This window comes from Quercus suber, unplaced genomic scaffold (genome assembly GCF_002906115.3).
Source record: "Quercus suber isolate HL8 unplaced genomic scaffold, Cork oak 2.0 scaffold_412, whole genome shotgun sequence".
NCBI lineage: Eukaryota > Viridiplantae > Streptophyta > Magnoliopsida > Fagales > Fagaceae > Quercus > Quercus suber.
Window position 1 is genome coordinate 70,457 of NW_027069863.1, and position 13,181 is coordinate 83,637.

Below are 13,181 nucleotides of genomic sequence, written 5' to 3' on the forward strand. Positions count from 1 at the left end.
TCCTGTTGCGGGAACAGCTTGTACCTGGTAAAACGCAAAAACTTCATACCTAACGTTACAACTAGGATTCAGAACTCGACCCCCTCTCTTTCCACGAAAAGCTGTGGACAAGTTTGTTATGGCTTCCCGAAGACACCTATTGCAATCAAAGCTGGATAGGTCAGGGAGGCACTGTACAAGGTTGTATAGCGTTTGCGAGTCAGTGAATTTGGTTTCTTTGGTACCAAATCTTTTAGCACCGGACGAAGCATTTGCTGACGCCAACGGCACCAAGTCACTCAATGTTTTTGCCGCAAGCTGAATGAATCGATCCGGCTCTGTTATATCCAACAAGTTCCACAGAATCTTACTCGGCTCGTCTTCCATGATGGAGAAGAATGATCGATTTGAGTAGCGTAACATGCATTCATCATACCATATCACGGCCTCTTTTTCTTCTGGGCAGTACAGCTGAACAATCTCTTTGGTCGATGTTGAGACGCAGTCTTTGCACTCACTGGTGGTGAGGTCACCGCGGCAGAGGAAGAGGCCGTAAACTGTGTTCTCTGGTGTTTGAGTTTGTCCCACGGTGGTGTTGTAGAAACCGGTTTCGCGAGTGGAATTTGCGGAGAGGAAAGAGGGGAGGTTGTTGAGGTTAGACTGGTAGGTGCTATTGGGAGAGAAAGTGGTTTGGTTTGTGTTAGAAATATATTAGCTCATTAGTATAAGCCCAAGCCTAATTCTACTTTGTGTGCAAGCCAAGTCTCCTACTTGTACTAGAAGTCTATTAGTCTGGGGTTTAGTCTACTATATATACACATGTTATGATTCATTGTAACACAGGATTTGTACTACACTATAATATATTATTGATGTAGTCTTTTAGGGTTTCTTCCGTGGATGTAAGTCGTTAGGCTGAACCACGTAACCCTCGTGTGTTATTGTGTTCTATACTTTATGCTTTCGCTTCCGCATCCATACTAGCATATTCAACATGGTGTATCAATGCTAATATTTAACATGGTATCAGAGCCACCTTCTTGTGGTCATGGTTTTCTGTCCTTGCGGTATATTTAAGAGCAATCTTTGTCTTTCTCGGTGTATTTTTCGCTGCGTTTATCTTCTTTGGTTTCCTACTGCTGCCGTCAAAACTCTCCAGCATAGTCAAGCCATCGTCAGAAGTCGCATCAACACTGCAAAACCATTGCCTTACTGTCACAGAGCCAAATTTCATTCAAGGGACCTTCTCAATTTTATCAAATCTCAAGATTTCATCAAACTTTCATCTTGAGTTTGAGAGGGGGTGTTAGAAATATATTAGCTCATTAGTATAAGCCCAAGCCTAATTCTACTTTGTGTGCAAGCCAAGTCTCCTACTTGTACTAGAAGTCTATTAGTCTAGGGTTTAGTCTACTATATATACACATGTTATGATTCATTGTAACACAGGATTTGTACTACACTATAAAATATTATTGATGTAGTCTTTTAGGGTTTCTTCCGTAGATGTAAGTCGTTAGGCTGAACCACGTAACCCTCGTGTGTTATTGTGTTCTATACTTTATGCTTTCGCTTCCGCATCCATACTAGCATATTCAACATGGTGTATCAATGTTAATATTTAACAGTTTGAACAGAAATGGTAGCGGTATTCGGCTGCTTCACTCGTAAGGCTTAGGGAGGCGAGTATGGAAAGGAGCACTAGGTGCAAGGAGACACTGAAAGAATGGATTTCCATTTATATATATGGACAGTTTTGTGCTCGTACTGCGCTCAGACTAAGGAGTCTCTGGTGTCTCAGATGTCAATAATACTGAGATCCAATGAAGAAAGCCAAGCCACATACCGTTGAACTTTTCAAAAATGATATGGGTTTGAAAAATTAAAATCAGTCAAAAGGAGACTTCTTTTTCCACGATTTGTGATTCATTAATAATAAAATTGATTTTTATTTATTTATTTTGAGAGGTAAGTAGTGGAGAGGGGAACCTGAGATCTGAAAAAGGACTACCATCAAATATGGTATCTATTAGCTTTGGCAGGGGTGGAACTTGAAATTAAAAAAAGAAAAAACGAAAAAAAAAAAAAAAAAGGAGAAATTTATAAACCACAAGATAAAAAAATAAATAGAAATTGAATTGAAGATAAAGAATCTCCTAACTTCTCATTGAGGGGGACAAGCCCAATCTCCCTGCTAGATTCATAATGAAGAGCACGATAAGGGGCAACATGTGGAGGCACTTTGCTCCATATGATGCCCCAAGGCCATGGTGGAGGAGGACCATGGTGGGCAGAAACGAATTTTGATGTTGGGCAGCAGCAGGTGGTGCTGACCCTACATGATGATGCATGGCATTAGTGGCTTGGTTGATGGTTGCTTTGTGTGTGGGCTTGGTGGCATGAATGCAAGGCAGTGCTGGGCTGCTGTGATTATGATATGCTGTGCAAGGCATTAGGCTGGTTGGTGCTGGCAGAATGCATGGACTTGAGTGAGTGGGCTTATTGCAGTAACTTGGTGTGCTACATATGGACATGTGATATGAGCTGTGATGCTGCTGATGAAAGGGCTTGGGCAGGGGGCCAAGCCTTCTAAAATGTGATGGAACAATTGGTTTGGGTTGCTAAAGCATGGGCAAAGGCCCTATGATGATGTGCTGATACATGGGCTGGCATGTGCAGAGTGTGCAGCAGCAGTTGTTGGCAGTTATCAAGTAGTTCCTGGCTTTCTGGATGATCAAACCTGCTGTGTAGGGGCTGGAAACGTGGAAAGCAAACCAAGACAGCATCAGACAGAGGTGTCCTAAGTCAGACCACATGTGGCAGCAAGTCCTGGACAGGGGTAGTTACTTGGCAATAACTACTGTGACAATTTATTCTGTATATTTATCCTAGGCTATTGGGGCTGTCAATGGCAGGGAGTGTATGTTTTGCTTAGAGAATTTCATGTGTATTCTCCAGGCTTCCTTTGTACTTGATATTGAGTAATAAAGGTTGGGGTTGGTGCCCTGTAAATACTGTGTGTGCTGTGTGTGCGCGAATTTCCTTAATAATTCTGTTTTAAGTGATTGCTGCAGTGTGTGTGTGTGGAGTGTTGGTTGAGACTAAGTTAGGGGCTTAGTGCCATCACAAGCAGAAAATTTAAAAGAAAAATTTGAGCCTGTGACACACAGTCAAGTCCGGCGGTGCACTGNTTGGAAAGCATCTGGTCTAGTCAAACTATCGAGGATATATTTCAGTGAATGATGCTTCATTAACAGACCATCCATTTGATTGGCTTGTATGTTGATCAGACTCAAGCTCCGTTATTGGCTTATTTAGCTTCGCTCTGCTTCGATGCAAAAATGCCGGTTGCTGAGGTAATGGTAGCGTAACAGAATAACTGTTAAGCATGAGAGCTATTGTTGCCATCGTAGGTCGATTTGCAGGATTTTCTTGAACGCACAACAAGCCCATATGGATGCACCTAATAACTTCATTTCTTGAATAAGAATTTCTCAAAGAGGGATCCAACAGTTCCAAGGGTGTTCCATTCCTCCATTGTTTCCAAGCCTGCAGAAACTCGTTAAAAATGTGAAGTTCATCAAGTTCATCTTTCTTCCTCACAACCAAAGAAAAATAATTTCATTGTAAAAGTGACAAATTTAAAATATCTGATTCATACTTACATAACTCAGTAGGTCTTCAGCAAGTTCTGATTGATAGAAATGGGTATTCTTTTTGCCACTTATAATCTCTAGAACTAAGACTCCAAAGCTAAACACATCGGATTTCACAGAATATCGTCCATGCATAGCATACTCCGGAGACATATAACCACTACAATCAAAAATCATAAAGAAACAGTCTTAAGTAAAATAAAAGAAGAAATTTTTAGAAGGACAATCATAGAATCATATCTGTAAATTTTGGAACATCTCAAGCTACTCAATCTCCTAAGATAATCCCTCTCACAGCATTGCTATTTACACAAGGCAGGGCATGAATTGATGGTGTTAAAGTATATCTATTTTTTATTTCTGTAACTCTCACATGTTACAAGAAATAAATAAATTTGTGATTAAGAACTTACAATGTTCCAACAATTCTATTTGTATTCGCTTGAGCTTGATCTGCTACAAATATCCTTGCCATGCCAAAATCTGAAATTTTTGGGTTCATATTGTCATCTAACAAAACATTGCTAGCTTTGATATCACGATGAATAATTCTAAGTCGTGAATCTTCATGAAGATAAAGAATCCCTCGGGCGATTCCTTCTATAATCTTGTAACGTTTTGACCAATCCAATTCTCCTTGCTTTGATGGCTCTATAATTTTGTCATAATTAAATACACAAGTTAGGAATGAGATTCAAATGGACAAGGAAATATTCTGATTCAATTCAAAAACAAAATTTTATTATCTCTTAGAATTTCTGCTCCTTGGTACTGATTCAATTTGTGAGAAGTTCAAGACAAGTGAATTTTGAAGGATATGTAAGTGGTCAGAATCATGTACTCTGATACTAACCAGTAACCATACATACCTTAGAGACATAAAACAAAGAAAGAAAAAAATAATTGGATTTAAGTTCAGATGGGCCTAACCAAATAGAAAGTAATCAAGGCTTTTGTTGGGAACATATTCATAGACGAGTATCTTCTCTTCTCCTCCCAAGCAAAATCCTAATAGTCTCACTAGATTTCTGTGTTGAAGCTTGGCTACCAATACAACCTCATTCTTAAATTCTACTGCACCCTGTCCAGATCTTATAGATAATCTTTTCACAGCTATATGTTGTCCATTGGGAAGGGTGCCCTGAAATATATTTGAACCAAGATTAAACAATCCTTTGTGTGCATACAACTCTCATTGACCTTCAGTTTTAACTAAATTTTTACCTTGTAAACGGCACCAAATCCTCCTTCACCTATCTTATTATCCTCTGAGAACTTGTTTGTGGCAGCTTCAATGATATCTAAGTCAAACTGCAAGGACTCTACATTTGTAATTTCGACTCCACCTAGACAACAAAGCAGTAAATATAATGATTTTTTTAAAATAAAAATTCCAAATGCGAATTGTTTATACCACAATGACCAAAACGCAAAGTGATCAAATAATAATCTTTTATTCTTCACCATTTTCCTCTGGTAAAGTATTATACTTCTTCCTTGCTCTCCGACAAAAGAAGCAACAGCCAATGAAGAGAAGAACCACAGAAACAGCAATTGGGATAACAATGGCAACAATTGTTATCGATGACAATTTTTTTTCCCCTGCATACAACGATATGCATCATTTACTTTAGAAAGTAAGACAGCTCATCGCGATCCTTTAATATTAAAAATAACATTATATATAATCTATATATTACTAAAAGCTGAAGCGTAGTATTTAATGTTGCTACGCTCACGTTAAGCCACGTCAACAGCCATATCACTTCCACCATATTTTTTGTAATTGTTCAACAATTTAAAATTAGTTTTTTTCAATTTTAAAATACTAACAAATATAAAATAAATCTCATCCTAATCTCCACTATAAAGCCCACTTCTCATTAATTTAATTCCCACCACTATCTCCACCATAAATCCCACTTCTTATTAATTTAATTTCACCATGTATATATATATATATATATATAAAAGCTGAAGCAATCACATGTTATATATTTTCCTCTCTTTCTTTTCTTTATATTTTCTCTCTTTTTCAAAATATATTTAAATATTGATAAATTGGACAAAACCGTTGATGCACTTGGTAATATTCATTTGTGCCTTAACCATTCAGTTGGCTGGCCTCTTGTGCCACATCAGACTACCATATCTCCCTCTCTCTTTTTCAGCCTAAGCGTTCCGTTTCCCACCTTGCCGTTATAAGTTACAACACAGAGAGTGAACCGGTGTAACGTTTGTTTCTAGGATGTATATAGCTCCCCATTACCTTCATTCCACCATCAATGGCAATCTGCTCCACGCAATCGGGCTTCACTACTTCCTACCTTCCTAAAGCTCAAGGTATCTTTTATTTTCTTCTCTACTTCTTATTCATTAATTTCTTTTCTTTTCTCTCCTGCCCTTGAGTCCTTTTCTAGATAACTACCTACTTCTCTCTCTTTACATCATCCTCTATCTTTTAAATTTTGCTTTTGTTAGATGCATGCCAATTGTTTGATAAAATAGCTGAATGAGTATATATTTAAAACTCAACAGATTTAGTTTGATTATATGCTGCAGTTTTATTTTAAGATGGGTTGGTAGATTTTTTCCTAATTCTTAAGCATCTTGCCGAAGTATATATTCCCTACTGTCCCACCACCCAAATTGGATTATGCAACTAGACTTATCAATTTAATCTTCGTTGATATTTCAAAACCAATGGTAGACTGGATATTTAGATGAACCCCATGAGGTGGCTTGGTGACAAATGGACGTAGGTACAATTGACAATACAATACAGTTTGATGAACAAGTAATTCACCATTACTAGATGCAAACCAAATTAGGAGTTTGAATTAACTGTAGAATTTAAAATTTCTTTGTTAGGACTGTATGACTCTAGGTGTTGGGGTTTTTTTTTTTTTTTTTTTTTTTTTCACCATGTTGCAGTACCATTGGACTGATATTTAATTTTGAGATAATGTTAGATAAGATTGTAATATGTTCAGAAATTAGATATTTTCTATTGAAAAACATGATTGGTGCATAATATCACATAATTTTTATCTATGTTTTGTGGCCGCAATGCTTAATAAAAGGTATTTTGATTTTCATTGAATTATATCGAGCAGTTTTATGCTCCAATGCAAAAAATAAATTGTAAATTCAATGTNCATTCCTCCATTGTTTCCAAGCCTGCAGAAACTCGTTAAAAATGTGAAGTTCATCAAGTTCATCTTTCTTCCTCACAACCAAAGAAAAATAATTTCATTGTAAAAGTGACAAATTTAAAATATCTGATTCATACTTACATAACTCAGTAGGTCTTCAGCAAGTTCTGATTGATAGAAATGGGTATTCTTTTTGCCACTTATAATCTCTAGAACTAAGACTCCAAAGCTAAACACATCGGATTTCACAGAATATCGTCCATGCATAGCATACTCCGGAGACATATAACCACTACAATCAAAAATCATAAAGAAACAGTCTTAAGTAAAATAAAAGAAGAAATTTTTAGAAGGACAATCATAGAATCATATCTGTAAATTTTGGAACATCTCAAGCTACTCAATCTCCTAAGATAATCCCTCTCACAGCATTGCTATTTACACAAGGCAGGGCATGAATTGATGGTGTTAAAGTATATCTATTTTTTATTTCTGTAACTCTCACATGTTACAAGAAATAAATAAATTTGTGATTAAGAACTTACAATGTTCCAACAATTCTATTTGTATTCGCTTGAGCTTGATCTGCTACAAATATCCTTGCCATGCCAAAATCTGAAATTTTTGGGTTCATATTGTCATCTAACAAAACATTGCTAGCTTTGATATCACGATGAATAATTCTAAGTCGTGAATCTTCATGAAGATAAAGAATCCCTCGGGCGATTCCTTCTATAATCTTGTAACGTTTTGACCAATCCAATTCTCCTTGCTTTGATGGCTCTATAATTTTGTCATAATTAAATACACAAGTTAGGAATGAGATTCAAATGGACAAGGAAATATTCTGATTCAATTCAAAAACAAAATTTTATTATCTCTTAGAATTTCTGCTCCTTGGTACTGATTCAATTTGTGAGAAGTTCAAGACAAGTGAATTTTGAAGGATATGTAAGTGGTCAGAATCATGTACTCTGATACTAACCAGTAACCATACATACCTTAGAGACATAAAACAAAGAAAGAAAAAAATAATTGGATTTAAGTTCAGATGGGCCTAACCAAATAGAAAGTAATCAAGGCTTTTGTTGGGAACATATTCATAGACGAGTATCTTCTCTTCTCCTCCCAAGCAAAATCCTAATAGTCTCACTAGATTTCTGTGTTGAAGCTTGGCTACCAATACAACCTCATTCTTAAATTCTACTGCACCCTGTCCAGATCTTACAGATAATCTTTTCACAGCTATATGTTGTCCATTGGGAAGGGTGCCCTGAAATATATTTGAACCAAGATTAAACAATCCTTTGTGTGCATACAACTCTCATTGACCTTCAGTTTTAACTAAATTTTTACCTTGTAAACGGCACCAAATCCTCCTTCACCTATCTTATTATCCTCTGAGAACTTGTTTGTGGCAGCTTCAATGATATCTAAGTCAAACTGCAAGGACTCTACATTTGTAATTTCGACTCCACCTAGACAACAAAGCAGTAAATATAATGATTTTTTTAAAATAAAAATTCCAAATGCGAATTGTTTATACCACAATGACCAAAACGCAAAGTGATCAAATAATAATCTTTTATTCTTCACCATTTTCGTCTGGTAAAGTATTATACTTCTTCCTTGCTCTCCGACAAAAGAAGCAACAGCCAACGAAGAGAAGAACCACAGAAACAGCAATTGGGATAACAATGGCAACAATTGTTATCGATGACAATTTTTTTTCCCCTGCATACAACGATATGCATCATTTACTTTAGAAAGTAAGACAGCTCATCGCGATCTTTTAATATTAAAAATAACATTATGGGTCCGTTTGGATTGAACTTATTGTTGCTGAAACTGAAAATTGAAAACTGAAAACTGAAAATACTGTAGCAACATAATTTTTAAATATGTAAATAGTACCGTGTGACCCATTTTTAATATTTTTTATTACATAAATAGTGCGTAAACAATACACGCACTGTTCATGCACCGATTTTTGCCTCCAAAGTCAAACAAAGCCGCCAAAAAAAAAAAAGAGGCAGCCTCCAGACGCAGACGTTGAGGCCAAACTGCACCTATATATAATTAGTAATAATAAATAAGACAAATGATATGTCAGTGACAGCACAACCAATTGGTAATAGTTAAAGAATGAAGCAGGAAAAAGACCAATAAAAATTCTGTCCCAATGACATCTTCTTCTTTTCTAAACTCTAGTTATTTTATATTATAGCAACAAACCAAGAATTTAATCAATAAGATTTCTATTTTGTCTATTAATAACTCTTAGCATTAGATGCATCAAAACCTCATGTCTAGTATCATGGGTGTCATGCCAGGATTCCTCCTGTATTTACTCAGTTTGTAAGACAGTAAGACTACACAAATTAATAATTCTGGACACCCAAGATAATTGTTTAAAATTTAAATAAATAAATAAACCATCTTCAATAGCAGAAGATCGAGACAGGACCATCTCTCAACTCAACTGCAAGATCCAATTAAGGCCTCATAGGGTCTGAAATTGTTAAGAACCACAGATTTGGAAAACAAAATAAAATGTTCTTAATTATCGTACCTGGTGGAGCAAGCGGAGGAAGTATAGGCGAAGCAGATGTGATGTTGTAAAATGGGTACACTTCATATCTGATGTTACAACTTGGGAGCACAACTGCTGCACCTTGTTTACCAGTACAACACGTAGGAAGATCTCCTATGGCACTTCGAAAACACCTATAGCAATCAGACACAGTCAAGTCCGGCGTGCACTGCCCAAGACTGTACAGCTTCTTTGAACTCGTAACCTCATCTTCCTCCGTCGCAAACTTCTTGCCCGAGTTAGAGTTCGACGCTTTCGTCGCCAAAGAGTTCATCGCGCTGGCCAACACATCGTCAAACCGATCACTCTCCGCCTCTGTGATATTCTGCGAACCGGGCAAGTCAAACCCAGGCACTTCGTTGATGGTAGCGAAGATGGATTGGTTTGAGAAACGCAAAAGGCACACGTCGTACCATATTATAGCGACTTTGTTTAGAGGACACCGCCGTAATAGGTCTTGTCTTGCAGTGGTAACGCAGTCTTGACAGACTGTGGTGTTGACGTCGCCACGACAGAGGAAGAGACCAGAGACCACGTCTTCGTCAGGAGTGTTCCCTCCAGCTGAGGCGTTCTGGAATCCACTGTTGTCTGTGGAGTTTGAGGTAAGAGAAGCGAGGACGAGGTTGAGGTTGGTTTGGTAGGTACTGTTGGCGGTGAACAAGGTTGTGTTGACGCAGTAGTGAGCGCTGTAAGTGGGTGCTGATTCTGTACTACTGGTAAGGCTGAGCAAGGTAATTAGCCAAAGACACAAAAGGAGTCTGGGAAATTTGAAAGAATACATTTTGGTTACCTCAATTGCAAGGTCACCTAGCATTTGTTCAATTTCATGTTTGTTTCAATATAAATTTTTTTTTTTTTTTTTTGGGTAAGTTGCATAAGAAATAATACTATGAGGATATGGGTGATTGATGGCTGGTTCAGGTGGCGTCTCCAGACTCTCCAGTGGCAAGTCAACAAAAGCAACTGGCCTAAAGAAGTCACTGTTAATGGGAGAAAGTGTGTCAAGAAAATCCTATTTTTTTTCCCAACCTTAATTACCTAAACCTAGTGCTTTCTTTTTCCTTAATAATTTTTTTTATTCTGACGTAAGACAATAATTAATAAAGAAAATATTATTTGAATAATGGATTATTATGAATTTGGAATTTTAGATAGAGTTTAAATGGCAGACTGGCAGTACAGGAGAAAGTATTAAAAAAAAAAAAAAAAACGCAATGACTCTGCACGACACCTTTTACGTCTGTTTAGATTGGACTTATTGTTACTGAAACTGAAAATTAAAAATTAAAAATACTGTAGTAAAATAATTTTTAAATGTATAAATAGTAATCTATTTTTAATATTTTTTATTGCGTAAACAGTATGTAAACAGTGATAAACAGTGCAACTACAGTATTGCTACAGTGCTTCTCCGTCAAATTTGAACCACGTGCAACCAAAAAAAGAAAAAAAAAGAGGAAAATGTGGACGCCTAAACGTAGACGCCCAATCCAAACCCTCACTTAGTAGCAGTTGATTAGCTTGATTTGATTATTACGTGTTCAAAAATTTGGAGATATTTAACATTTTCTTGCATATTTGATCTCTAGTATTTATTTCCGCCTTTGCATGTTAGTGTATATTATAGTTTTGCTATAGTAAAGACTGAATAACTGGGTTGGACTTCAATTATTTAAGAATGTTTGCAATTAAAGGAGTCGATAGTTTCAAAACTATTTCGTTTTGAATCAGTTAAAAACAAACGAGGCAGGCTCTTGTAACCTTCAGTCCCATTCTGTTTGGCAAATAAAGTGACATCAAATAAATGTAGCGAAATGAAATAAATACTAGAGATCAAATATGCAAGAAAATGTTAAATATCTCCAAATTTTTGAACACGTAATAATCAAATCAAGCTAATCAACTGCTACTAAGTGAGGGTTTGGATTGGGCGTCTACGTTTAGGCGTCCACATTTTCCTCTTTTTTTTTCTTTTTTTGGTTGCACGTGGTTCAAATTTGACGGAGAAGCACTGTAGCAATACTGTAGTTGCACTGTTTATCACTGTTTACATACTGTTTACGCAATAAAAAATATTAAAAATAGATTACTATTTATACATTTAAAAATTATTTTACTACAGTATTTTTAATTTTTAATTTTCAGTTTCAGTAACAATAAGTCCAATCTAAACAGACGTAAAAGGTGTCGTGCAGAGTCATTGCGTTTTTTTTTTTTTTTTTAATACTTTCTCCTGTACTGCCAGTCTGCCATTTAAACTCTATCTAAAATTCCAAATTCATAATAATCCATTATTCAAATAATATTTTCTTTATTAATTATTGTCTTACGTCAGAATAAAAAAAATTATTAAGGAAAAAGAAAGCACTAGGTTTAGGTAATTAAGGTTGGGAAAAAAAATAGGATTTTCTTGACACACTTTCTCCCATTAACAGTGACTTCTTTAGGCCAGTTGCTTTTGTTGACTTGCCACTGGAGAGTCTGGAGACGCCACCTGAACCAGCCATCAATCACCCATATCCTCATAGTATTATTTCTTATGCAACTTACCCAAAAAAAAAAAAAAAAAATTTATATTGAAACAAACATGAAATTGAACAAATGCTAGGTGACCTTGCAATTGAGGTAACCAAAATGTATTCTTTCAAATTTCCCAGACTCCTTTTGTGTCTTTGGCTAATTACCTTGCTCAGCCTTACCAGTAGTACAGAATCAGCACCCACTTACAGCGCTCACTACTGCGTCAACACAACCTTGTTCACCGCCAACAGTACCTACCAAACCAACCTCAACCTCGTCCTCGCTTCTCTTACCTCAAACTCCACAGACAACAGTGGATTCCAGAACGCCTCAGCTGGAGGGAACACTCCTGACGAAGACGTGGTCTCTGGTCTCTTCCTCTGTCGTGGCGACGTCAACACCACAGTCTGTCAAGACTGCGTTACCACTGCAAGACAAGACCTATTACGGCGGTGTCCTCTAAACAAAGTCGCTATAATATGGTACGACGTGTGCCTTTTGCGTTTCTCAAACCAATCCATCTTCGCTACCATCAACGAAGTGCCTGGGTTTGACTTGCCCGGTTCGCAGAATATCACAGAGGCGGAGAGTGATCGGTTTGACGATGTGTTGGCCAGCGCGATGAACTCTTTGGCGACGAAAGCGTCGAACTCTAACTCGGGCAAGAAGTTTGCGACGGAGGAAGATGAGGTTACGAGTTCAAAGAAGCTGTACAGTCTCGGGCAGTGCACGCCGGACTTGACTGTGTCTGATTGCTATAGGTGTTTTCGAAGTGCCATAGGAGATCTTCCTACGTGTTGTACTGGTAAACAAGGTGCAGCAGTTGTGCTCCCAAGTTGTAACATCAGATATGAAGTGTACCCATTTTACAACATCACATCTGCTTCGCCTATACTTCCTCCGCTTGCTCCACCAGGTACGATAATTAAGAACATTTTATTTTGTTTTCCAAATCTGTGGTTCTTAACAATTTCAGACCCTATGAGGCCTTAGTTGGATCTTGCAGTTGAGTTGAGAGATGGTCCTGTCTCGATCTTCTGCTATTGAAGATGGTTTATTTATTTATTTAAATTTTAAACAATTATCTTGGGTGTCCAGAATTATTAATTTGTGTAGTCTTACTGTCTTACAAACTGAGTAAATACAGGAGGAATCCTGGCATGACACCCATGATACTAGACATGAGGTTTTGATGCATCTAATGCTAAGAGTTATTAATAGACAAAATAGAAATCTTATTGATTAAATTCTTGGTTTGTTGCTATAATATAAAATAAC

At 37.0% G+C, this 13,181-nt stretch overlaps 2 protein-coding genes across 2 annotated transcripts in view; both read right to left on the reverse strand.

Moving 5' to 3' along the window:
- Positions 1–3,182: 3,182 nt before the first annotated feature.
- The window catches only part of LOC112036327 (cysteine-rich receptor-like protein kinase 10), an 11,447-nt gene continuing 1,448 nt past the window's right edge, over positions 3,183–13,181 (reverse strand). Inside the window, exons 2-7 of the mRNA XM_065761440.1 lie at positions 5,100–5,237; positions 4,860–4,981; positions 4,566–4,776; positions 4,049–4,286; positions 3,645–3,795; positions 3,183–3,528 (exon numbers count right to left, since the gene is read on the reverse strand). Coding sequence (XP_065617512.1) covers positions 3,196–3,528; positions 3,645–3,795; positions 4,049–4,286; positions 4,566–4,776; positions 4,860–4,981; positions 5,100–5,237 — 1,193 coding nt within the window. The 3' untranslated portion in view covers positions 3,183–3,195. The remainder of the gene's footprint in view (positions 3,529–3,644; positions 3,796–4,048; positions 4,287–4,565; positions 4,777–4,859; positions 4,982–5,099; positions 5,238–13,181) is intronic.
- On the reverse strand, positions 6,786–10,371 carry LOC136062422 (cysteine-rich receptor-like protein kinase 10). Its single transcript, XM_065761439.1, has 7 exons — positions 9,363–10,371; positions 8,387–8,524; positions 8,147–8,268; positions 7,853–8,063; positions 7,336–7,573; positions 6,932–7,082; positions 6,786–6,815 (listed from the first exon to the last, which is right to left on the reverse strand). Exons 1-7 carry the CDS (start codon positions 10,195–10,197, stop codon positions 6,786–6,788), a joined length of 1,725 nt encoding a protein of 574 aa, XP_065617511.1. The 5' UTR covers positions 10,198–10,371.